Raw genomic sequence first — 27,402 nt, forward strand, 5'->3', positions numbered from 1 at the left:
TTTCAAAATTTAAGTGTGTGCTAGCATGTGCCTTTATTATTGTCATATATTTGCAATTTATTGTCTGAGCTTTACATGTTTTTTTCAAACATTCCAATTAAAACGTAATTCATTTTCTTAATTTAAAAACCACAATTTCAACACAAAATAAAAACAACGAGAATAAAGTCAAAGCTATATAGGTAAAAAATACACCCTCCAGATTATTCATTGTCAATGGCATAAATTCACGTCCATCTGATCCGGCTAAGTATGAAGTATCCAAACTATTTCTAGCCCAAAAATCAATAAGACCAACGGCACGTAAATTCATGAGAACATCGTTGAATGGATCGATGAGAAAGGAATGTTTGGAAAAATACATGGTAATGTGCTGAGTGAAAATCTTTTCGGGTAATACCAAAAATATACCACGTTTCTTCTCCACTTTGGTATGGTGGATAATGAAGTCCTGGGGTGATATACCAGCAAAGCATTCGTCGCGATGTTCCTCCATAAAAAAGAATATACTCTGCTCAGAGACATTCTTAATTTTGATCACTTCAATAAGACCCAAATAAAATGTGGGTACCGTAGACACTGAATCATAAGTACCATTTGTTGTTACAATTTTACAATCCTGGGTCATTAACTCCTCCAGGTTAAGTGGTGGCGGATGATGGAGATTACTCTGGAGCAATTGAAATAATAACGATTGATAGGCAGTCCTCATGAGTAAACCAAATAGATCCCATAGGATAAGAACAAACCGACAAAAAGTATTATCTGGCATTACAACTATCGGTTGGCCAGTAAACAATCTGATGATATTCGTTAGAGGCATCATTGGTTTGGGAATTCCCATAATAATTCGTGCCAAATTTGATTTCTCATATTGAAACTGCAATATGGTAGCCGTAATCATTACAACTAGCAGACTGACCATTAAACATATCCAAGTCTTATCATCGAATGCATATACCAAAATTTCCAATGAGGTATAAGGTCGTGCTCCTTTAAGAAATGCATAAACTTGCCATGTCTGATAGTATGACAATGTTGCCGTAAGAAGTGCATTACGCTCCAGCGTATAACGAAAAGATCCCAAACTTAAGTCTGCGATTCGCTCGTGAAGCTGTAAAGAATATAAAGAAATCACATTATTACAATTCTATACGAGCTTGTTGAACAAGAAGATGAGGGAATTGGTAATATTAAATTATTGCAAAGAAAAAAGACCTAATTTTTAGAATCATATGCTAATTACTGATATAACCCAGCAAAAAATACTTCAGCAGTAAGAGTTTAGTTGCGCTTTTTGGTATACAAAAAAGTACACACAGTAAACAAATTGTTTGGAAATCAGTTGTACTAACGAAAATTGTACACTTAGAATTAAACATCAGTTGTGCTGATCTAACATATTTCCTTCAATCACAAGCGTTTGTCTGTCTTTAATATCATTTGATTATAATTTCAATACATTTTCGTTTGTAATTGCAGACAAATGGTTGTAGCAACTAATTGCCTCTCTTTTGAAAAAATTTATTTGAATTCGATTGATATGACCTACCTTAAATAAATTTCGTATCTGTCATTTAGTAGTTCTAACTGCACGCAGAGAAGGAATATGATCACCCCAAACATGTTTCAAGAGCAAAACTTTATTTTTGTATGGTCACCATGTAACATGTTTGTCACTAAAATGTTATTTTGTCGTCACATATAACCTGCTCGCCGAAATCAGATACATGATTTCCGAGAAAATAACATGGTTGCGAAAACCATGTTACATGGTCACCACCCAAAAATAACATTTTGCTCTTAAACATGTTTGAGGTGATCATATTCCTTCTCTGGGTGTGATATTTGGTATTCTTAGCCGAATGCCAATATTAGCTGTGGTTTTTAACTTTTCATTGAACCTGCCGTTTTGTATCTGGTAATAGCTGTGGGCCATTTTTGATGTGGACTTATGCATATACACCAATTTTCGAAGATATCATATATTTGTGGGTAAGTTCTGGATTTAGTTTTATACACACAGAAAACAACTTTGTTGTGCCAACCAATTTTTTTGCCAACCAAATTATTTGGTCCCATCTACTATCAGAGTATAACCGACAAAATTTGTTGAAGCAACCAATTGTTGTCTGGCACAACAGTACATAAAGTAGTTTAAAGAACTAAATTTTGGGTACATTAACAGTCTAATTAGCCAACAGAACCATTAAAATTGCATTCGTTTGTACAACCAACTAATTATTGTCCGACGACCAATACTTGCGAATTTAAAGAAAACATCATTTTTGTTTTTATTTTATTATATATTAATGTATATTCTAGTTATTAACCAAAAAGGAACTTGTAAAAAGTCCTTAATGAACGGTAAAAAATAATCCCATGAAATAGCTAAGGTGGAGATTTTCAAAGTCTTCAAAAGCACAATCAAGTATTTCCAATTGTTGTAGTACCACATTATCATCGTTGAACGCGTCCCATAGCAAATGAATAACATGGATTTTCCCAACTGCCGCCAATACTCACGCCCATACACTAATTTTGTTAGTTCGGCCACGCTCAGTTAGTTCGACCACTCACAATCATGTGATCAATTTTCAGTGTGACTTGGGATTCAATCATGGCTCATGAAATTTTTCTTATATATCGGCATCAGGGGAATGTTGAAATTTTGAGACCGCTGATGAAGCAGACAATCTATATGTTTACCTTTCCCAACCTCAGTACTGGTAACATTTTCTATGATATCTATAGAAATTTTATAGAAATTAAGGGAAATGATGAAGAGTAAGTTGCAATTTGATGTTTATCTTACTTACCTTGATGCTTAACTTACAATGCAGCTAACGGAATTAAAAAAATTATGAAAAAATCTAACTTTAATTTTTATATAACTAATGAAACAAAAGATTATTTGTTGTCATATATGTAGTCCATAGCAACAAATTCCTTTTATAACTATCAAATCTGTTAACACAACTAACTTATTTGCTATACAGACTTTCAGTTGGGTTTGGTGATACATTGGCAAAACAAATTAGTTATCACAACAAGATGGAATAAATTGAAATAGTTGCTTACTGCAATATATAAATAACGACCAATATTTGGTCGGGTGTACCAACTTTTAGTCACACAACTATTATATTGGTTACAGAAACAATTAAACAAGGGAAGTAACTAAAAATTATTTCAAACAATTAAAAATTGTGGGTCACCACAATCTATTTGCTGTCGTACTCGAATTCCAACCAATCATTTCTCTGGGTGTAAACTCTAGCAGTGATACCTATAAACCCCCTAACTTCCTAATTTTATTTGCAGCACTATGTACTCTGGACGCCACCTTGGGCAGAGAAATTAACTCTGGTTAACCATCGATATAGTCCTGGATTTTAAGAAGTTACATTTCAGATACGAAAGCAGTTGGATGTGGAAAATCTTACTAAATCTGCACGATTTTATCAATTTTCTCACACCACGAATATTCAATTATTGATATCCATAAACAAGTAAGTAAAGTTGAAAGTCGGGCGGGGCCGACTATATCATACCCTAAACCACCATTACAGAATTAGTAATCATAAGCAGAGATATGATTACTAAACCGCAGTTGCATATTTAAGAAATTTAAGGGGTACATGTCTATGGGTGCTTTGTGTCAATCTGACTATAGCTCATAGTCAATGTTGCCACGGAAAATGTTCGGTTTACCCTACAATGACAAAAAAAGTTCCCTACTTTCCCATACATTCCCAAACAATTTTCCCTACTATATTTTTCGTTAAATTTAAAAAAAAAAACAAGTATATACGGCCGCAAGTTCGGCCAGGCCGAATCTTATGTACCCACCACCATGGATTGCGTAGAAACTTCTACGAAAGACTATCATCCACAATCGAATTACTTGGGTTGTGGTATCTTAAAACTTCTTAACATCGTTTTCTAAATTGTGATTTAGTCCATACATGGTATATATTAGACAAAAAAGTTATGTATAGTTAAGTCTACAAATAATTACGAATCGATATGGACTTTTTGTACGTAGAGAGCCAGAATTTAAATATGGGGGTCGCTTATATGGGGGCTATATACAATTATGAACTTGATATGGACCAATTTTTGTGTGATTGGGGATCGATTTATCTGAGGGCCATATATAACTATAGACCGATATGGACCTAGTTAAGCATGGTTGTTAACGACCATATACTAGCACAATGTACCAAATTTCAACTCACTCGGATGAAATTTGCTCCTCCAAGAGGTTCCAAAACCAAATCTCGGGATCGGTTTATATGGGGCTATCTACGATTATGGACTAATATGGACCACTTTTGGCATGGTTGTTAAATATCATATACTACCACCACGTACCAAATTTCAAGCAGATCGGATGAATTTTGCTTCTCCAAAAGGCACCGGAGGTCAAATCTGGGGATCGGTTTATATGGGAGCTATATATAATTATGGACTGATAGGAACCAATTCCTGCATGGTTGTTGGATACCATATACTAACATCACGTACCAAATTCCAACCGAATGGGAAGAATTTTGCTCTTCCAAGGGGCTCTGGAGGTCAAATCTGGGGATCGGTTTATATGGGGCCTATATATAATTATGGACCGATATCGACCAATTTTTGCATGGGAGTTTGAGGCCATATATAAACACCACGTACCAAATTTCAACTGAATCAGATGAATTTTGGTCTTCCAAGAGGTTCCGGAGGTCAAATCTGGTGATCGGTTTATATGGGGGCTATATATAATTATGAACCGATGTGGACCAATTTTTGCATGGTTGTTAGAGACCATATACTAACATCACGTACCAAATTTCAGCCGGATCGGATGAAATTTGCTTCTCTTAGAGGCCTCGCAAGCCAAATCGGGGGATCGGTTTATATGGGGGCTATATATAATCATGGACCGATGTGGACCAATTTTTGCATGGTTGTTAGAGACCATATACTTACACCATGTACCAAATTTCAGCCGGATCGGATGAAATTTGCTTCTCTTAGAGGCCTCGCAAGCCAAATCGGGGGATCGGTTTATATGGGGGCTATATATAATTATGAACCGATGTGGACCAATTTTTGCATGGTTGTTAGAGACCATATACTAACATCACGTACCAAATTTCAGCCGGATCGGATGAAATTTGCTTCTCTTAGAGGCCTCGCAAGCCAAATCGGGGGATCGGTTTATATGGGGGCTATATATAATTATGGATCGATGTGGACCAATTTTTGCATGGTTGTTAGAGACCATATACTTACACCATGTACTAAATTTCAGCCGGATCGGATGAAATTTGCTTCTCTTAGAGGCCTCGCAAGCCAAATCGGGGGATCGGTTTATATGGGGACTATATATAATTATGGACCGATGTGGACCAATTTTTGCATGGTTGTTAGAGACCATATACTGATACCATGTACCAAATTTTAGCCGGATCGGATGAAATTTGCTTCTCTTAGGGGCCTCGCAAGCCAAATCGGGGGATCGGTTTATATGGGGGCTATATATAATTATGGACCGATATCGACCAATTTTTGCATGGTTGTTAGAGACCATATACTTACACCATGTACTAAATTTCAGCCGGATCGGATGAAATTTGCTTCTCTTAGAGGCCTCGCAAGCCAAATCGGGGGATCGGTTTATATGGGGACTATATATAATTATGGACCGATGTGGACCAATTTTTGCATGGTTGTTAGAGACCATATACTGATACCATGTACCAAATTTTAGCCGGATCGGATGAAATTTGCTTCTCTTAGGGGCCTCGCAAGCCAAATCGGGGGATCGGTTTATATGGGGGCTATATATAATTATGGACCGATGTGGACCAATTTTTGCATGGTTGTTAGAGACCATATACTAACTCCATGTACCAAATTTCAGCCGGATCGGATGAAATTTGCTTCTCTTAGAGGCCTCGCAAGCCAAATTTTGGGGTCCGTTTATATGGGGCTATACGTAAAAATGGACCGATATGGCCCATTTGCAATACCATCCGACCTACATCAATAACAACTACTTGTGCCAAGTTTCAAGCCGATAGCTTGTTTCGTTCGGAAGTTAGCGTGATTTCAACAGACGGACGGACGGACATGCTCAGATCGACTCAGAATTTCACCACGACCCAGAATATATATACTTTATGGGGTCTTAGAGCAATATTTCGATGTGTTACAAACGGAATGACAAAGTTAATATACCCCCCATCCTATGGTGGTGGGTATAAAAAATGTATATAGAAATACAATTTTGACAAAATGTTCTATAGAAATAAAATGTTGACAAAATACTCTACAGGAATGAAGTTTACCACACATTCCTTCTAATTTCCTCCTCTAGACCCACCAAAATGTAAAAATTATTACAAAATGTGTTGAGTGAAAATGTCCTACATTGTGGCCCTACGTCCCTACAAGACGCTAAATATTAGAAAAACCCTACATATAGGGAATTTCCCCGTACTTCTACCAACACTGGCTGTGTTGATATTGCGCCTACTAAAATTTGAAATTTGAGTAACATTGGTTAATAAATAAGAGTACTATGGCCAAATTTGGGAGAATCGAGCGATGCATATATATGGAAGCTATATCTAAATCTGAACCAATTTGCATAATATTTTGCGGGTTTGATTACTACCACAAAAGGTTACCTTGTGCAAGATTTGAGTAAGATCAGTTAAGAAATGAGGCCTGTATGGCCAAATAAAGGTTATTAGGGGCGAACTTTTCAAAATCGGGTGATACATATATGGGAGCTGTATCTACATCTGAACCGATTTCGATGAAATTTTGCACATATAGTTAGTACTATAGAGGACTGGATCTAGGCAACTTTTAGTAAGATCGGTTAATAAATAAGGGTTCTATGGCCAAATTTGGGAAAATCGGGCTATACATATATATGGGAGCTATATCTAAATCTGAAACGATTTCGATGATTTTTTGCACATATAGTTAGTGCTATAGAGGACTACATTTAGCCAAATTTAGAAAAGTCGGGCGGTACATATATATGGGAGTTATAGCTAAATCTGAACCGATTTATATACTATACCAATATGTAAATAAAATAACAATAATATTTAACTGTGAAGTAATTGATTTTAAATATATTTTTAATTAGGTCATGGGTATTATGTTATTAAGTTGGGCAACACAACCCAATGATGAAGGTAATCACAACCAATATCGTCGGCAGACCCAACCAACACTATATTTGGTATTAGTCGTGTCGACTGAATCAGTCGGGTGACAACTGCCAACTGGTAGTTGCTACAACTGCCAAAAGGAGGCAATAAATTCGATTGTCACAACCAATCTGTATTCTCTGTGTAGGCAGTGCATCCATACTGCATGAATCGGTGGCAATAACGTAAACGAGTAATGAAACTAGTTTATGATCATTCGTTTACGTTATTGCAACAAATTCATGCAGTATAGATGCATGAAAGGTAATGCTTTTTTCCTTTATGCCAACCATGCTATACTTAAGATTATATATCACTTCTGAGCAATACTGCTATTAAAATGAGCAATTATATCAGCGCTATGTAGAAGCTACTCTACATCGGGACATCGCCCACAAAAATCAGCGCTGATTCGGTTGTTTTGTAAGCAGTTGGTACTGCCTCTCTCCCTTACAATCCTGTTGAAGTAGTGCTCCATTTTTTGCTGGGAAATAGCATACGCGAATTGTCTTCCCAAATTTAATCATTTCCACAACCACGGCACATCATCTTTTCATACAACAATCCCTTAATCTTATTTCTGTATTATTATAACTGAGCCGGTTGGGAATGTGGGATCCGCAATAAAATTATTTCGCCACATGTGATAACGTTGTACCACTTTAGTGTAGCAATGCGATTTTTTTAAGCGTTGACACTTTTATGCGATAAGTTCACAATTTTGTGCTATTTTTTCTCATGTTGCGCCACCTTTTCATTAATTCCGTTTATCCTGTAATATTGTAAAATTTCCAATTCCAATTGAAATACTATATGCATAAGCACTTTTTGGTGTTCATAGCCCAGCAACAAATACTTCAGCAGTAAGAGTTTAGTTGCGCAGTGCATCCACACTGCATGAATCGGTGGCAATAACGTAAACGAGTAATCAAACTAGTTTATGATCATTCGTTTACGTTATTGCAACCAATTCATGCAGTATAGATGCATGAAAGGTAGTGCTGTTTTCCTTTATGCCAACAATGCTATACTCAAGATTATATTTCACTTCTGAGCAATATTTCTATTAAAATGAGCCATTATATCAGCGCTATATAGAAGCTGCCCTAAATCGGGACATCGCCCACAAAAATCAGCGCTGATTCGGTTGTTTTGTAAGCAGTTGGTACTGCCTCTCTCCCTTACAATCCTGCTGAAATAGTGCTCCATTTTTTGCATGGAAATATTCAAAAAATGGTCGAAGAACTATATTTAAATATTTGTAAAGTTAATTTGTATCAAATTTGAAAAACAAATGATTTCACAAATCCATCGGGAGAACGATCTATAAGTGGTTAATACCAAAACATGAACCGATAGATTTTAATGGATAGATTTTCAATTGCAGACAAATCGTATACAAATTGCGGTGTGTAGATGCGCAAGACCGCAAATCGGCAGGTCGGTTAATATGGGAGCTGTATCAAAACCTGGACCAATATAGGCCACTTTCGAACTTGACTTGCTTGCAGGCATAAATCCAATATTCGCTTAATTTCAGGACGACTGCGTCATTATTGAAGCGGTAGGGAGATTATAACAGCCAGGCGAACATTTTAAAGTAGAGCCACTGTCGTTCAATGGTTAGCATGTCCTCCTTGCATAGAATTAATTAGCCCTTCTAATTAATGCTAGTGACATTTCTGACGCAGAAAAATGAGGATCGAACTTCAAACCTGAGATACCACATCCTGTAGAACCACCTGCAGATCAAATCTAAGGCATAGTTCTGCGATGATAGTGAAATTGAATGTTCCGACTAATAAAAAAAACAAGTAAATACGTCCGAATCTTACACTAAAAAAATATTGTCGTGAGGTCAAAGATTTCATGTCGTTAAAATACGAATGCAAATTTTGCTTAGCATAGAAGACTAATTTCTCTAATATAAAGTTTTTTTCCTTGTTCAAAAGTCGATAAACTTTTCAATGAAGTCATATTGTCCTTATAAATACGTGATTTGACTTAAAAATGGGTATCATAATATGAAAGAAAAAGTTTTTGGCTAAGGTCAACTTGACTTTAACAATTCAGAATAATTCTTTAAAATTAATGAAATTGTCTTCAAAATTTGTTGTATTTTTGCATCTTGAATATAAAGGAAAAAAAAAATCGTTCAAATATAAGACATGTTTTTCAACACTTTATTTTAAAGACGTTTTTTACTTGAAACATAGAATAATTTCTACTGGAATTTGAGTCTTAATTTGGAAAATAAAGTTGTCGTTAAAGGACATTGATAGCATATGAAGAAAGAAAAGCTGAAAAAGCGAAAAATTAAAATTTGCTTCCTAGAAGCAAGTACACAAAGCCCAAATTTAAAAGAGAATTGTGTCTTAAAAGTATCCTTACTTGTATTCTCCTCTTCTTTGGCTCGAAATCAATACCAAAAATTTTAAAGTAAAGACAAAATCTTTGGAACCGGACATGCTTTTTTACAGTGAACGCTCTATACCAAATTTCAACGGGATCGAATGAAATTTTTGCTATCAAAAGGCTCCTCAAGTCAAATTTGAAGTCGGTTTATATTTGGGCTATACCTAAAAGTCTGATGTGACCCTTTTGCAATACCACCTGGCCTACATCAATAAAAACTCCTTATGTCAAGTTTCAAATCCATAGCTTGTTTCGTTCGGAAGTTAGAGGAATTTCAACAGACGATTGACAGACGGACATAGATAGATCGACTCAGGCTTTATCCACGACCCAGAATATATATACTTTATGGGGTCCGAAACCAAACCTTCTCAATGACCCCGACTTATCAATTTTAGTTTTCTTTGGGTTAACTCACCAATCTCATTGCTCCGGTGATGGTTCCATCCTCCAAAATTTTTCCACGTTGCTGATTATTTATTGGTTCCCTCAATATGACACTGAAATTAAATTTTGCACTTAAAACGCCCAACAAAACAGCTTCCCAATAGTCAATCTCATATACACCCTGGTCGTTACGTTTATAACTGAGATAGGGTGGTGTATTCCAAACAGCTGCTGTTAAAGGGCATTGATGAAGGTTCTTCACTTTCTCTGGATACAAAAATGGATCAATAGGTTTACTCCAATTGTCATAGAATGAATTGATAATCTCAATGTGAATATGTCGACACGAGAGACTGTCGTGAAAAGGAAAGTAAGTATAGGCAATAACGCCACCCGTCTCCATATCCTTGACGACAACAGCAACATTGAGAATATAGTATTGCCAAAAATGTGTAAATATTTGATGTAATTCCAAAAACAAGTCGGCAAAACGTGATGCATCCATCAAATAGAGAAGATGATGCTCTTGTATGTCATACTCACGTGTAAGATAACCAGGGTTCAAATTTCTGCCATGAAGCATTTGCAAAAGGTTGAAGAAAGAAAAGAAGAATTTATTGATTGTGAATTTTCATCCATTGCACTCTGGCAATCTCTGGATACCTACCTTAATGCCTCAGCACTGTCCACTACAATTAAATTGAACTTTCGATAGAATGTGGCGAAACGGTTGCCATGAATATATTCCACTTCAACTTTAATCGCATGCACGCACATCAACAAATTTGTGATGAAGTCCTGCAATTCATGGTGGTAACGTTGCTCTTCCACGTTTGTGCTGAACATGAAACCATTCGATCGCAATCCATAATAGTCCCTGACAACACTGCAACATGCGGCAATCATACGCTGGAAAAGTCCAGGTAATTCCAGGTCAGTAAAATTTTGCATAATTGATAAATTATGATGTCGTTGATGTTGTGGCTGTTGTGGCTGTTGCTGCAACAGATGTTGGGTTTCTTTTTGATGCAACTCAATTGCTTCTATTTCTTCTTCTTGTTCAGCATGCTGTTGTTGTTGACAATGCAAGTGATTTTCTTGTATTTGTTGTTGTTCTTCACAAATTGCTATTGCTGCCATAGCCAATGCCATGAAGAGAATTGCTAAACGCATCCGCATCATCATCATTGCCGCCTTCGAAGTGTTGCACACACAAACATTTAGTAAAACTTCTCTAAAAGTCTAAACGACTTCCGCCAAGATGGTCATCCTGCTACCAACTGAATATGAAACTTAATTCAACTCGACATTCCTTTGGTTTCCGTTTCCAGTTTCAACTTTTCTTTTGTGCTATTTGCATTTGTTGTGGGCGTGTGCATATGTGTGTGTGTATACATACTAAGAGAGTGTAAATGTGTTTGCTTATGATTATGAAAGCGCAGGGAGAACTCAAATTAAATTCAAGGCTTCGACAAAAGCAACAAATGTTAGTGCGGAAAGTTTACACTCGAAGGAAATTTGAGAAGAAGAAAAATAAGAAGATTGGTCTATACACAGGAAAAAATATCACCAAAGCTTTTTCAAAACAAAAAATGTTTAATTGTTGTCATATGGGTCTAAAAAAGATATATGTGGGAGTTAAATCTGAACCGATTTCAATCACATGCTATCAAATGTATTATTTGGCCAACATTTGAAGCAAATCAATACGAAGCTACCCAGCAAAAAAAGAGCTTCCAAAAAAGTAGTTTGGATCCCCAACCTGTGATCCGGACGTAGTGCAAACTTGGATCATCTCCAATGAATTTAACATGGGCTTGTCACAGGACGGAAGTGCTACCTTTATGGATCCTTTGCATTGCTTTAGAAGTTGTGCCCTGGAAGTTAATTTGAATGAAGAAATTTAAAAAGCGTAAAAAAATTTTTTTTCAACCAATTTCACTTTTTATACCCTAAACCACATAGTGGTCAGGGTATAATAAGTTTGATCGGCCAAAAAATGTGCCTACCAGAAATATTGATTTTAGACCCCATAAAATATATACCGATCGACTCAGAATCACCTCCTGAGTCGATCTAGCGCTTGGTGTCCGTCCGTCCGTCCGTCCGTCTGTCCATGTATTTGTTATTCACAGGATTCCGGTCGCAATTATTAACCGATTTTGATGAAATTTGGTACAGAGAGTTATTGAATTTGGAAGAAATCGGATCAAATTTAGATATAGCTCCCATATATATGTATCACCCGATTTCGACAAATGGGGTCACGTTGCGCTTTTTTTCAAACGGATCGTCACCAAATTTGGCAAAAGGTAATCTTTTCCATCGCCCTTCAAGTCTGCAAAATTTCATCCAAATCGGTTCAGATTTAGATATAGCTCTCATATATATGTATCGCCCGATTTTCCCAAATTTGGCCACATAACCTTTATTTATCAACCGATCTTACTCAAAGTTTGCTAAATATGATCTTCTACAGCACTAACTATATGTGCAAAAAATCATCGAAATCGGTTCACATTTAGCTATAGCTCCCATATATATGTACCGCCCGATTTTTCTAAATTTGGCCATAAAACCCTTATTTATCAACCGATCTTACTCAAATTTAGCTAAATGTAGTCTTCTATAGCACTAACTATATGTGCAAAAAATCATCGAAATCGGTTCAGATTTAAATATAGCTCCCATATATATGTATAGCCCGATTTTCCCAAATTTGGCCATAGAACCCTTATTTATTAACCGATCTTACTCAAAGTTGGCTACATCCAGTCCTCTATAGTATTAACTATATGTGCAAAATTTCATCGAAATCGGTTCAGATGTAGATATAGCTTCCATATATGTATCACCCGATTTTGAAAAATTCGCCCCAAATAACCTTATATTTGACCATACAGGCCTCATTTCTTAACTGATCTTACTCAAATCTAACCTTTTGTGGTATTAATAAAAACCGCAAAATATTATGCAAATTGGTTCAGATTTAGATATAGCTTCCATATATATGCATCGCTCGATTTTCCCAAATTTGGCCATAGTACTCTTATTTATTAACCAATGTTACTCAAATTTCAAATTTTGATGTATTCGCCGATCGTACTTATACGTACTTGTAGCTCTTACATAACAATATTGCTCGATTTTTACAAATTTGTATTTATTACCAACACTAATTTAACGATTTTCTATTTTTTAATAATAGGATCAATATTAGTGGCATACTAACTCCGTAGGTGCAATATCAACTACAGCCAGTGTTGCTAGAAGTAGGAGAAATTCCCTATATGTAGATTTTGTCTAATATTTAGCGTATTGTAGGGGCGTAGGGCCACAATGTAGGAATATTTTCACTCAACACAGTTTGTAATAATTTTTACATTTTGGTGTCTCTAGAGGAGGAAATTAGAAGCCGGCAAGGCTTGATCTTTCTATAAAAAAATTTCTCAAATTTTATTTCTATGGAATTTTTTCTCAAAAATTTTTTCTATAGAATTTATTATCTATATTATCTATCAAAAAATTTGTTTGTAGAAACTTTTTTCCAAAATTTTATTTCTATAGAGATTTAGCACAAAAAAATGTTATTTTTGGTAGAATTCTACCAACTGTGGTAACCGTGGTGGTAATACAAATTTATTTTCTTCTACGTTGCATTTTCATGTTTTATGATAATAAAGTACTTAGAACCATTTTTGCTTTGTAAAATTTATTTAAATTTAACGAAAAATATTGTAGGGAAATTGTTTGGGAATGTATGGGAATGTAGGGAAATTTTTTTAACCTTGTAGGGTAAACCGAACATTTTCCCTGGCAACATTGACTATGAGCTTTAGTCAGATTGACACAAAGCACCCATAGACATGTACCCCTTAATTTTCTTAAATATGCAACTGCGGTTTATCTCCCACACCTATATGTTACCCCACAAATGCTTATGTTTACTAATTCTGTAATGGTGGTTAAGGGTACGATATAGTCGGCCCCGCCCGACTTTCTACTTTACTTACTTGTTTTTTCATCCATATGTTTTATTACACAATTATTTTCTTATTATCTAATTTTTACAATTTTAAAAACTTTTTCGCTCCGACCAGGGGTCGAACCTGGGTTTGCTGGCACCATAACAGAACGCCTTAGCACACTCAGCCACAAACGACATTGAACATAAAGCGTCGAAAGGCCAATTCAAATGTTTGTGATATGATCATAATAAGACACCAAGAAATAACATTCTAATTGCTTCTCGAGATGTTCTTTATTAGTATGAACGAAACCATAAGAAACTCAGGTTCAAATCTCACCAGCGGCAATTTTTATACCCTCCATCATAGGATGGGGGTATATTAACTTTGTCATTCCGTTTGTAACACATCGAAATATTGCTCTAAGACCCCATAAAGTATATATATTCTGGGTCGTGGTGAAATTCTGAGTCGATCTAAGCATGTCCGTCCGTCCGTCCGTCCGTCCGTCCGTCCGTCCGTCTGTTGAAATCACGCTAACTTCCGAACGAAACAAGCTATCGACTTGAAACTTGGCACAAGTAGTTTTTATCGATGTAGGTCGGATGGTATTGAAAATGGGACATATCGGTCCTCTTTTACGTATAGCCCCCATATAAAGGGACCCTCAGATTTGGCTTGTGGAGCCTCTAACAGAAGCATATTTCATCCGATCCGGCTGAAATTTGGTATATAGTGTTGGTATATGGTCTCTAACAACCATGCCGAAATTGGTCCACATCGGTCCATAATTATATATAGCCCCCATATAAACCGATCCCCAGATTTGGCTTGCGGAGCCTAAAAGAGAAGCAAATTTCATCCGATCCGGCTGAAATTTGGTACATGGTGTTGGTGTATGGTCTCTAACAACCGTGCAAAAATTGGTTCATATCGGTCCATAATTATATATAGACCCCATATAAACCGATCTCCAGATTTGGCTTGCGAAGCCTCAAAGAGAAGCAAATTGCATCCGATCCGGCTGAAATTTGGTACATGGTATTGGTATATGGTCCCTAACAACCGTACCAAAATTGGTCCACATCGGTCCATAATTATATATAGCGCCCATATAAACCGATCCCCAGATTTGGGTTGCGGAGCCTCAAAGAGAAGCAAATTTCATCCGATCCGCCTGAAATTTGGTACATGATATTGGTATATGGTCTCTAACAACCATGCAAAAATTGGTCCACATCGGTTCATAATTATATATAGCCCCCATATAAACCGATCCCCAGATTTGGCTTGCGAAGTCTCCAAGAGAAGCAAATTTCATCCAATCCGGTTGTAATTTGGAACATGGTGTTAGTATATGATCTTTAACAACCGTGGCAGAATTGGTCCATATCGGTCCATAATTATATATAGCCCCCATATAAAACATTCTCCAGATTTGACCTCCGGAGCCTCTTGGAGGAACAAAATTCATCCGATCCGGTTCAAATTAGGAACGTGGTGTTAGTATATGGTCGCTAACAACCATACCAAAATTGGTCCAATCACACAAAAATTGGTCCATATCGGTTCATAATCATGGTTGCCACTAGAGCCAAAAATAATCTACCAAAATTTTATTTCTATAGAAAATGTTGTCAACATTTTATTTCTAGAGACAATTTTGTTAAAATTTTATTCGGTTCATAATAAAATTTTCATCATTGTCAAAATTTTATTTCTACAGAAAATTTTGTCAAAATTGTATTTCTATAGAAGATTTTGTTCAAATTTTATTCGGTTCTTAATCATGGTTGCCACTCGAGCCAAAAATAATCTACCAAGATTTTATTTCTATAGAAAATTTTGTCAAAAGTTTATTTCTATAGAAAATTTTGTTAAAATTTTATTTCTGTAGAAATTTTTTTCAAAATTTTCTTTCTATAGAAAATTTTGTCAAAATTTTTATTTCTATAGAAAATTTTATTTCTATAGAAAATTTTGTCAAAATTTTATGTCTACTTTGTCAAACTGAATTATATACGTATTGGATCGATCTTTTTTGATTTGATATATACCACGTATGGACTTACATACAATATAGAAGATGGTGTTAGGAGGTTTTGAGATACCTTGCCATCGGCAAGCGTTACCGCAACTTAAGTAATTCGATTCTGGATGACAGTGTTTAGAAGAAGTTTCTACGCAATCCATGATGGAGGGTACATAAGCTTCGGCCTGGCCGAACTTACGGCCGTATATACTTGTTTTTTATCAAATATTTTTCTAAAAAATTATTTTTTTATGTCATGCATCGTTTTTATTTTTTTATTTTCGGCATATATTTTCGTATGAATATATTTTTTCCATTAAAAATCAACAAAAATATTAAAAATTCTCGTAATTTGCAAAACCTTCTCAAAAGAACTTCCATGGAAGCGAAAACGTCAAACGGCACATATTCAAATCCCAGCGGGGATGAAATTTATTTTTTTTTTTTATTATTTTTTACTTTTTTTATTAATTTGTATTTTTTTAGTTTTTTTATTAGTTTTCTATTTTTTTTTTTTTTGTAAAATTTAATTGTACAAAATTTGCACTTAAAATAGCCTGATTGCGTTCTTTCTAATACTTGTCCACAAGGACTGCATCGGAAGTAGAAAAAAATTATTGGGGGATCCCAAGATGCGCTTTAGAAGAAATGTTTGTGCATTTATCCAAAAGGACTGCATCGGAAGTGGAAAAAAATTATTGGGGGATCCCACGATGCGCTTTAGAAGAAATGTTTGTGGACTTGTCCAAAAGGACTGCAACGGAAGTTGAAAAACCTCGATGGGGGATTCTGGGATGGGCTTTAAAAGAAATGTTTCTGGAACAACTTCCAAAAAAAAATTGGAAATGGCGCATTAAACATATATCGTGGGAATGTTAAACAGTGAAACCTCTCAAACTTTGACTGTGAAAATCGATCACATGTGAAAAGTGGACAAAATTTAAACGACCGAATATGGTCATAAGAATGAAAAGCGGGTGAAAGACTTAACAGGTTGGTTGATAAGTCCCCGGTCTGACACATAGATGGCGTCGCTAGTATTAAATGCATATTATTTTTATATAGTACCAACCTTCAAATGATTCGTGTCAAAATTCGACGTCTGTAAGTCAATTAGTTTGTGAGATAGAGCGTTTTTTGTGAATAAACTTTTGTTATTGTGAAAAAATGGAAAAAAAGGAATTTCGTGTTTTGATAAAATACTGATTTCTGAAGGGAAAAAATACGTGGAAGCAAAAACTTTGCTTATATCGGAGCTACATCGAAACCTAAACCAATTTCAACCAAATTTGGAATACATAGCTAGACTGTTAATTCTATATCCTGTGCCAAATTGGAGTAAAACTTTGGCCTCAGTTGTCATATAGTGCATACCGGGTGACTGTCTTTAGAGCCCTCCAGTTTTTATATGTAAATAAATCGTCAAGCGCCGCCGATGTGTGGGGCCCCATAAAGCCATATTATTGCCCCTCACTCGCATTCATCGACCATGGGTTCAAAGTGGGAAAACTATCCTCTTGAGCCCTGGGCAAACAAAAATTTCGAATGCAGATCATTTCAACCGGTTTCAGTACCATAGCACTCAGCACACGTCAACTAGGTTAGGTTATGTATAGTGGCAGTCCGATATTTCAGGCTCACTTAGACTAATCAGTCCATTGTGATACCACAGTGGTGAACTTCTCTTTTATCACTTTTTATACCCTCCACCATAGAATGGGGGGTATATTAACTTTGTCATTCCGTTTGTAACACATCGAAATATGGCTCTAAGACCCCATAAAGTATATGTATTATGGGTCATGGTGAAATTCGGAGTCGATCTAAGCATGTCCGTCCGTCCGTCCGAACGAAACAAGCTATCGACTTGAAACTTGCCACAAGTACTTATTATTGATGTAGGTCGGATGGTATTGAAAATGGGCCATATTGGACCACTTTTACGTATAGCCACCATATAAACCGACGCTCAGATTTGGCTTCCGGATCCCCTTGGAGGAGCAAAATTCATCCGATCCGGTTTAAATTTGGTACATGGTCTCTAACAATCATGCAAAAATTGGTCCACATCGGTCTATAATTATATATAGCCCCATATAAACCGATACCCAGATTTGGTTTGCGGAGCCTCTAAGAGAAGCAAATTTCATTCGATGCGGCTGAAATTAGGTACATGATGTTAGTATATGGCCTCTAACAACCATGCAAAAATGTGTCCACATCGGTCTATAATTATAGATAGGCCCCATATAAACCGACCCCAGATTTGACCTCCGGAGCCTCATGGATGAGCAAAATTAATCCGATTCGGTTGAAATTTGGTATGTAGTGTTAGTATATGGTCGGGAGCCACCCTGGTGCAATGGTTATCATGCCCGCCTTGCATACACAAGGTCGTGGGTTCGATTCCTGCTACGACCGAACACCAAAAAGCTTTTCAGCGGTGGATTATCCCACCTCAGTAATGCTGGTGACATTTCTGAGGGTTCCAAAGCTTCTCTAAGTGGTTTCACTGGAATGTGGAACGCCGTTCGGACTCGGCTATAAAAAGGAGGTCCCTTGTCGTTGAGCTTAACATGGAATCGGGCAGCACTCAGTGATAAGAGAGAAGTTCACCACTGTGGTATCACAATGGACTGAACAGTCTAAGTGAGCCTGATATCGGGTTGCCACATAACCTAACCTAACCTTGTATATGGTCTCTAATAACCATGGAGGGATTGGTCCATATCGGTCCATATTTATATGTAGCCCCCATATAAACCGATCCTTAGATTTGACCTCCGGAGCCCCTTGGAAGAGCAAAATTCACCCGATCCGGTTGAAATTTGGTACGTGGTGTTAGTATATGGTCTCTAACAACCATGCAAAAATTGGTCCATACCGGTCTTAATTATATATAACCCCCATTTAAACCGATCCCCAGATTTGACCTCCGGAACTCTTGGAGGACCAAAATTCATCGGATCCGGTTAAAATTTGGTACGTGGTGAAATTTGGTACATTGTGCTAGTATATGGCCGCTAACAACCATGCCAAAATTGGTCCATATCGGTCTATAGTTATATAGCCGATCCCCAGAAATAATCTACCAAAATTTTATTTCTATAGAAAATTTTGTCAAAATGTTATTACTATAAAAAAATTTGTCAAAATTTTATTACTACAGAAAATTTTATCAAGATTTTATTACTACAGAAAATTTTGTCAAAATTGTATTTCTATAGAAAATTTTGTCAAAATTTTATTGCTATAGAAAATTTTTTCAGAATTTTATTTTTATAGAAAATTTCGTCAACATTTTATTTGTATAGAAAATTTTGTCAAAACTTTAATTCATATAGAAAGTTTTGTCAAAATTTTATTTCTGTAGAAAATTTCGTCAAACTGAATTATATACGTATTTAATCGGCCTTTTTAGATTAAAATATACCCCGTATGGACTAACTTACAATTGAGAAGATGGTGTTAAGAAGTTTTAAGATACCTTGCCAACGGCAAGTGTTACCGCTTCGATTGTGGATGACAGTCTTTAGTACAAGTTTCTATGCAATTCATAGTGGAGGGTACATATGATTCGGCCTGGCCGAACTTACGGCCATTTATACTTGTTAGTACTGTTAAGCTTAATGACAAGGATCCTCCTTTTTATAGCCAAGTCCGAGCGGAGTTCCACATTGCAGGGAAACCACTTAGAGGGGCTTTGAAACAGAAATGTCACCAGTATTACTGAGGTGGGATAATCCATCGCTGAAAAACTGTTTGGTGTTTGGTCGAAGCTGGGTTTGAACCCACGACCCCGTTTATGCAAGGCGGGTATGCTAACCATGGCACCACGGTGGCTCCCACACGTCAACTAAGAATAGCTTCAAAACGAGATTTCTCGCTTTATTTCTACCGAACAATGGCCTCTAAACTCGCAGGATCTCAATCTGTTGTACTTTTGCGCCTGGCGCATTATAGATAGATAGTAAGGTTGGCTTTAAAAAACAAAAAAAGTGTTGATCAGTTCAAAAAGATGATTTGCACTTGTTCGTTATATATCGGCCGAAAATAAATACAATTTTGCAATGATTGCAAAATTGTATTTACAAAATACAAATGTCCTTAATATTGTGTAACTTGCATGTCCAATTTTTTTTTGTTGCATTATCTTTCATATTAGGTCAAAGTTTTTTTCAGTGCCGAATTAAATCAATTAATTCGGCACTGAATTATTTCGGAAACACCCAAAAAACAGATATTATGACGGTTTACACATTATTTAATTGAATATTTTTAATGGCCGTTTAGCACCTATATGTGCTATATGCAAGTAATAATTTATACGTGGAGAAAACTGTCTTCCACTACCAAATTGAGAAATTATTGCTACGACCTTGTTTTCCCCGATTAATTACATACACGTGAAAATCATTATGCCGCTTTAAAAACACTGCAAGACATAAACAAATTACATCCTCTGCCATTCCACCAAAAATCTTAAATACCCATCACCATGGATCGCATACAAGATTTTGTAAAAACGTTCTAAGTACGTATAACCTCAGACTGCAACACTAGGGTTATTCAACCCTAACATAAAAGGCAACCCTCTTATGCAGGAGTTTTCAAGAAAATTATCATCCATAGTTTTGGCATCATAAACACGGTTAACATCGTTGGTAGATTTTTCACTGTTTGGTAGATTGGTAGAATTCTTTATGTTTTGGTAGATTTTGTAAAACATTCCTCTCGAACTAAAAGGTACTTCAAGTTTCTATATAAATAAAATTTTAACAAAATTTTCTATAGAAATAATGTTTTGAGAAATTTTCTATGGAAATGAGATTTTAATCAAATTTTCTTTAGAAATAAAATTTTGAAAACAACTTTCTATTAAAAATAAATTTTGAGAATATTAAATACAAAAATAAAATTTTGAGAAAATTTAATATCGAAATAAAACTTTGAGAACATTTTCTATAGAAATAAAATTTTGAAAAGATTTTCTATAGAAAAAATGAAGAACATTTTCTATAGAAATACTATTTTGAAAAGATTTTCTATAGGGTAACAATTCAGAAGTTTTAAAGAAAATTGTCGTTCATTGTTTTGGCATCATAAACACGGTTACCATTGTTGGTAGAATTCTAACAGAAATTTGTAGATTTTTTACTGTTTGGTAGATTGGTAGAATTTTTAATGTTTTTGTAGATTTTGTAAAACATTCCTCTTAAAGTAAGAGGTACTTCAAGTTTTTTTGACCAAATTTTCTATAAAAATAACATTTTGATTTTTTTTTTACGGAAATAAAATGCTAATCAAATTTTCTTTAGAAATAAAATGTTGAGAAAACTATCTATTAATGTAAAATTGTGAGAAAATTAAATATAAACTAAAACAAGTATATAAAGCCGAATCTTAAATACCCACCACCATGAACCAAATATTAGGGTTTCCTTTGAAATTTCAGGAGGGCTTGAGGACACTTCCCGAAGATAAATTTAAAGATTTCACCTATGAGGACTACATCAGATTCTGGATTTATAAGAACCACTTTTGTTTGAGTTTTAGAGGAATCTCTTGTAAGTGTGCAAGAAAATTATAAAATAACGTCTTGATTTGAAATCTTAAATCTGTAGATTTTCACCCGAGAAGAAAAATCTGGAAATTTTACTTAGAGTTTCAAGCAATTTTCATGATCAGTTCGCCTTCTATACCCTCAAGAAGTTAAGTCGGTCTATATGGAGGCATTACCAACTGGACCGATAAAAATTTAATCCGATACCCATTTTTGTGAGCCTAAAATACCAAAATATTTACAATTTCAGGCAAATCAAAACTATGGTTTCTAGAAACCCAAGGAGTTAAATCGGGAGATCCTTCTTATGGGGGCTATACTAAAATATGGACCGATACTCACCGTTTTCGGCAAACCTCTTTATGGCCCGAAAATACCTCTAGATTTCCAATTTCAGGCAAATTGGATAAAAACTTCGAATTCTAGAAGCCCAAGAAGTGAAATCGGGATATCGGTCTATATGGGGGCTATACCAAAACATGGACCGATACTCACCATTTGTGGCACACCTCTTTATGGTCATAAAAAAACCTAAAAATTTCCAATTTCAGGCAAATTGTACATAAACTTCGGATTCTAGAAGCCCAAGAAGTAAAATCGGGAGATCGGTCTATATCGGGGCTATACCAAAACATGGACCGATACTCACCATGTTTGGCACACCTCTTTATGGTCATAAAATACCTCTAGATTTTAAATTTCAGGCAAATTGGATAAAAACTACGATTTCTATAAACCCAAGACCCCAAATAGGGAGGTCGGTTTATATGGGGACTATATCAAAACTTGGACCGATATAGCCCATCTTCGAACTTGAAAATTTCAGCACAAATGCTTCATTATTGAAAACTGTAGCGTGATTACAACAGACAGCCAGACAGACGGACATCGTTATATCGTACTAGAATTTCTCCCTGATCAAGAATATATATACTATATATAGTCGGAAATCGATATTTCGATGTATTACAAACGGAATGACATATTTATTATACCCCCGTCACCATTCTATGGTGGTGGGTATAATTAAAATAAACTAAAAATAATCACAGAAAAATAATCCGTAGTTAAACTAACGCTAAATTTAACTTATTTTTATTGGAAAAAATTTATTTGCTTGTAAAGGGTGATTCTTTTGAGGTTAGGATTTTCATGCATTAGTATTTGACAGATCACGTGGGATTTCAGACATGGTGTCAAAGAGAAAGATGCTCAGTATGCTTTGACATTTCATCATGAATAGACTTACTAACGAGCAACGCTTGCAAATCATTGAATTTTATTACCAAAATCAGTGTTCGGTTCGAAATGTGTTTCGCGCTTTACGTCCGATTTATGGTCTACATAATCGACCAAGTGAGCAAACAATTAATGCGATTGTGACCAAGTTTCGCACTCAGTTTACTTTATTGGACATTAAACCAACCACACGAATGCGTACAGTGCGTACAGAAGAGAATATTGCGTCTGTTTCTGAGAGTGTTGCTGAAGACCGTGAAATGTCGATTCGTAGCCGTTCGCAGCAATTGGGTTTGTGTTATTCGACCACATGGAAGATTTTACGCAAAGATCTTGGTGTAAAACCGTATAAAATACAGCTCGTGCAAGAACTGAAGCCGAACGATCTGCCACAACGTCGAATTTTCAGTGAATGGGCCCTAGAAAAGTTGGCAGAAAATCTGCTTTTTAATCGACAAATTTTGTTCAGCGATGAGGCTCATTTCTGGTTGAATGGCTACGTAAATAAGCAAAATTGCCGCATTTGGAGTGAAGAGCAACCAGAACCCGTTCAAGAACTGCCCATGCATCCCGAAAAATGCACTGTTTGGTGTGGTTTGTACGCTGGTGGAATCATTGGACCGTATTTTTTCAAAGATGCTGTTGGACGCAACGTTACGGTGAATGGCGATCGCTATCGTTCGATGCTAACAAACTTTTTGTTGCCAAAAATGGAAGAACTGAACTTGGTTGACATGTGGTTTCAACAAGATGGCGCTACATGCCACACAGCTCGCGATTCTATGGCCATTTTGAGGGAAAACTTCGGAGAACAATTCATCTCAAGAAATGGACCGGTAAGTTGGCCACCAAGATCATGCGATTTGACGCCTTTAGACTATTTTTTGTGGGGCTACGTCAAGTCTAAAGTCTACAGAAATAAGCCAGCAACTATTCCAGCTTTGGAAGACAACATTTCCGAAGAAATTCGGGCTATTCCGGCCGAAATGCTCGAAAAAGTTGCCCAAAATTGGACTTTCCGAATGGACCACCTAAGACGCAGCCGCGGTCAACATTTAAATGAAATTATCTTCAAAAAGTAAATGTCATGGACCAATCTAACGTTTCAAATAAAGAACCGATGAGATTTTGCAAATTTTATGCGTTTTTTTTTTTTTTAAGTTATCAAGCTCTTAACAAATCACCCATTAGTTACATTTTATTATTTTTATCGAAATTTTCCACAGCCTAATGAAATCTTACTTTTTCTACGTATGTCTTAAAAATTTTATGAACTAAACGTGAGTATAAAGTTCAATGACCGTACACATAAGTACAATATGAACTAAAACAAATGAGAATTTTCGTACGATTCCCAAAAAAAGTAAGAATGAGCTACTGTATGGTTAAAATGGTCATAGTTTGGCGCCAATTATTTTCTTCTCTACTTTTAGTTATTTTTTCTTCTATGAGATGATGTAATTTCGTGAACTGCAGTTAAAAAGTACAACAGGGCATTAAAATTTCCTGATTTTAACAACGCTTTATGGAAATCTCAAAATGTGGAGTAAAGTTTAGTCCATTCTTCCTATAAAACAGTTCACTTTTTTTTCGGTGTAGAAATAAAATTTTAAGACCATTTTTATAGTAATAACATTTTGAGAAAATTTTCTATATTGCCACCGTTGTGCAATGTCATGCCCGCCTTGCATACACAAGGTCGTGGGTTCGATTCCTGCTACGACCGAACACCAAAAAGTTTTTCAGTGGTGGATTATCTCACCTCAGTAATGCTGGTGACATTTCTGAGGGTTTCACAGCTTCTCTAAGTGGTTTCACTGGAATGGAATGGAACGGAACGCCGTTCGGACTCGGCTATAAAAAGGAGGTCCCTTGTCATTGAGCTTAACATGGAATCGGGCAGCACTCAGTGATAAGAGAGAAGTTCACCACTGTAGTATCACAATGGACTGAATAGTCTAAGTGAGCCTGATACATCGGGCTGCCACATAACCTAACCTAACTTTGAAAAAATTTTCCATAGAAATAAAATTTTGAAAAAATTATCTATAAAAATAAATTGTTGACAAAATTTTCTATAGAAAAAAAAATTGAGAAATTTTTCTATACACTGAAAAAACAGTGAACCCACCAGGAAGAAAACTTTTGATTAATTTTAGAAAATTTTGAATAGTTTTAGAAATTTTTAACTAAACAGTATTACAAGCGCTGGCATCACGCCGATATCACAAAAATAAGTAAATATTTTTCGACAAATTCAAGAAAATTTATTAGACATAAATAATTTTTTTCACTTTTTAAAGAAAATTTTGTAGTTTGAAGGAAAAAATTGGATTTCAAAATTGCAAGAATTTCTTTAGTGACATACGAAGTTCATGATGGACGCTGTTGTGGTAAAATTTACAAATGAACTAAAATATAGTTAAATTGGCTTTAGTGAAATAGTGAGTTCACTTTTTTTTGAGTGTAGAGAACAATTTTGACAGAGCTTTCTAAATTGCCTATGATATTTCATATCCTAAAAAAATGTTGCTGGGGTCATTCATTCATTCGAAGAAAAATCATTATTTTCATACTATCCACAAAAATGAGATTTTTTTTTAACCCTTTCACTACCGATGTCCACTTAGAAGGACATTCGAAAAAGACACAAATTCTATTTTCCCACTTAGTTTCGATTTATTTCTCGATGTTATTTTAAAGTCGAGGCTTTAGTCTAAATAAGCTATAAATATTTTCCATATTGGTGAGCACTAAAATACATTTTTAAAAAGTTCTTTTACAATAAACGAAAAATACGAAAATTTGAGACAATTTTTCTACTATATGATTCTAGTAAATGGACATTCATACAAAAACTATAGCTGATGCTACCTCGGGTTCTTTTTTGTATTTTTTCTCACAATTTGAAAGATATTATAGGCCAAATAGCGATTATTTTCGTAAGACCATTTAGCCATAATTCAAGAATCAAGTTTTCAGAACAAGCTCATATAGCTCTTAAGGTAGGTTCTCAAAATTACAATTTTTACTCTACATGCTGTTAGTACAAGTAGAAACAGAAGAAAAATTAAAGTTTTTAACATTAGGTTTATTTCGGTAGTGAAATGGTTAATTTGGTAGATTTGTGGCAGAATTTTCTTCAAAGTTTGGTAGATTATTTTTGGCACGAGTGGTAATCGTGATCATAAATGGAATTTCACTGAACATGCTTCCTCTATTAATTACAAACCCTTCTGTGCATCATAATAAGCCATTTAGAACAGAATTCAGTTACCAAAATTAAATCGATACCCTTATCAATAGATAACTTTCCAACAATCGAACCAATAAAAGACCTTAAAAGTATTCCAACTTCTTCAATAGCTATCCCCATTCCAAAACTAAAATTTGGTGTAAATCTTTGACATTATGTTTCATGAATCATTTCTTGTTCTAATTTTCGGAATCATATCGATTTTCAAGATTCTGCATTGGCTTTTATTCATAATTTAATGCCATGTCATATACGTTCTAAGATATTATCCTTCAATTTCATGCTTTCAGAGCTTCCTTCATTGCTACGCACCATGTTTTGGTGGATAAACGTTGTGCATCATAAAAATGCGAAAAGTTTTCCTCCTTAAAACGAGAAGCTAAGAACCCTAAAGATTTTGTCGTCTACTTATGCGCGTTAAAACTCTTAAGGAAGCATTGACGGAATCTTCCATCTATTTTGCCACATTCTTTCAAACTGGTGGAGTTTGTGATTTTGTCGTCGCCATTTCTGATGCTATTACTTAAGCTTATCGCATAGCCCATTACATGCTAGAATTTTTGTTTTTTTTTCTGTTAGAAGCTGAAAGTGATAATAAAATTGTTCCAGGGTGAACTGGAAAGGAAAAAAATATATTCGAAACAAAGGAGCAAGGGGCTTAGGAACGATTGAGGGCAGTCAATTCACAAATGCAAAAGCAATTGCCAAGAGAAAGTATCACAAAGTCTGTAAAAATGTATTGAACGATTATGGCATAAACGCTTGATGAAGAAACTTTTAAATGTTTCCGACTATAACTGGATGGCATCTTGCAAAACTTCTTCGTTTTTCGCATATCAATGTTTCAGTTCAAATTTAAAATAAAAATAAAATAAATCCTATAAGAAAAAGTTTCTTTTGTTTTTTTATTAAGGAATTAATATGTAATGCAGTCACGTGCATGTCTATAGTATTGCAAAATTTCAAAAAATATTTCAAAAGAGATTTGATTAGAAGAAATTGCTAAAATAGATTGGAATTCATATGGAATAATTTATCTTCTTAAATTAAGTCAAATTTAATTATTCGATTAATTTAAAATACTATCAAGTATATACGGCCGTAAGTTCGGCCAGGCCGAATCTTATGTACCCTCCACCATGGATTGGGTAGAAACTTCTACGAAAGACTGTCATCCACAATCGAATTACTTGGGTTGTGGTATCTTAAAACTTCTTAACATAATTTTCTAACTTGTGAGTTAGTCCATACGTGGTATATAGACAAAAAGGTATGTATAGGTAAGTCTACAAATAATTGCGAATAGATATGGTACGTAG

The 27,402-nt window shown here is 35.4% G+C and overlaps 1 protein-coding gene across 1 annotated transcript; it reads right to left on the reverse strand.

Annotated features, from left to right (window-relative positions):
- Nucleotides 1–11,213, reverse strand: LOC142231331 (uncharacterized). Its single transcript, XM_075301944.1, has 3 exons — nt 10,693–11,213; nt 10,057–10,594; nt 1–1,114 (listed from the first exon to the last, which is right to left on the reverse strand). The coding sequence occupies exons 1-3, from the start codon at nt 11,211–11,213 to the stop codon at nt 110–112; spliced, it is 2,064 nt and encodes a 687-aa protein (XP_075158059.1). The 3' UTR covers nt 1–109.
- Between the last annotated feature and the right edge of the window lie 16,189 nt (nt 11,214–27,402).

The sequence above is a fragment of the Haematobia irritans genome, chromosome 3, assembly GCF_050003625.1.
Source record: "Haematobia irritans isolate KBUSLIRL chromosome 3, ASM5000362v1, whole genome shotgun sequence".
NCBI lineage: Eukaryota > Metazoa > Arthropoda > Insecta > Diptera > Muscidae > Haematobia > Haematobia irritans.

Coding starts and splice junctions, on each gene's coding strand:
- LOC142231331 (XM_075301944.1), bottom strand. CDS start 11,213: ATGATGATGATGCGGATGCGTTTAGCAATTCTCTTCATGGCATTGGCT. Junction 10,595..10,692: donor GACAGTGCTGAGGCATTAAG/GTAGGTATCCAG, acceptor GCTTCATGGCAG/AAATTTGAACCCTGGTTATC. Junction 1,115..10,056: donor TCACCGGAGCAATGAGATTG/GTGAGTTAACCC, acceptor TATTCTTTACAG/CTTCACGAGCGAATCGCAGA.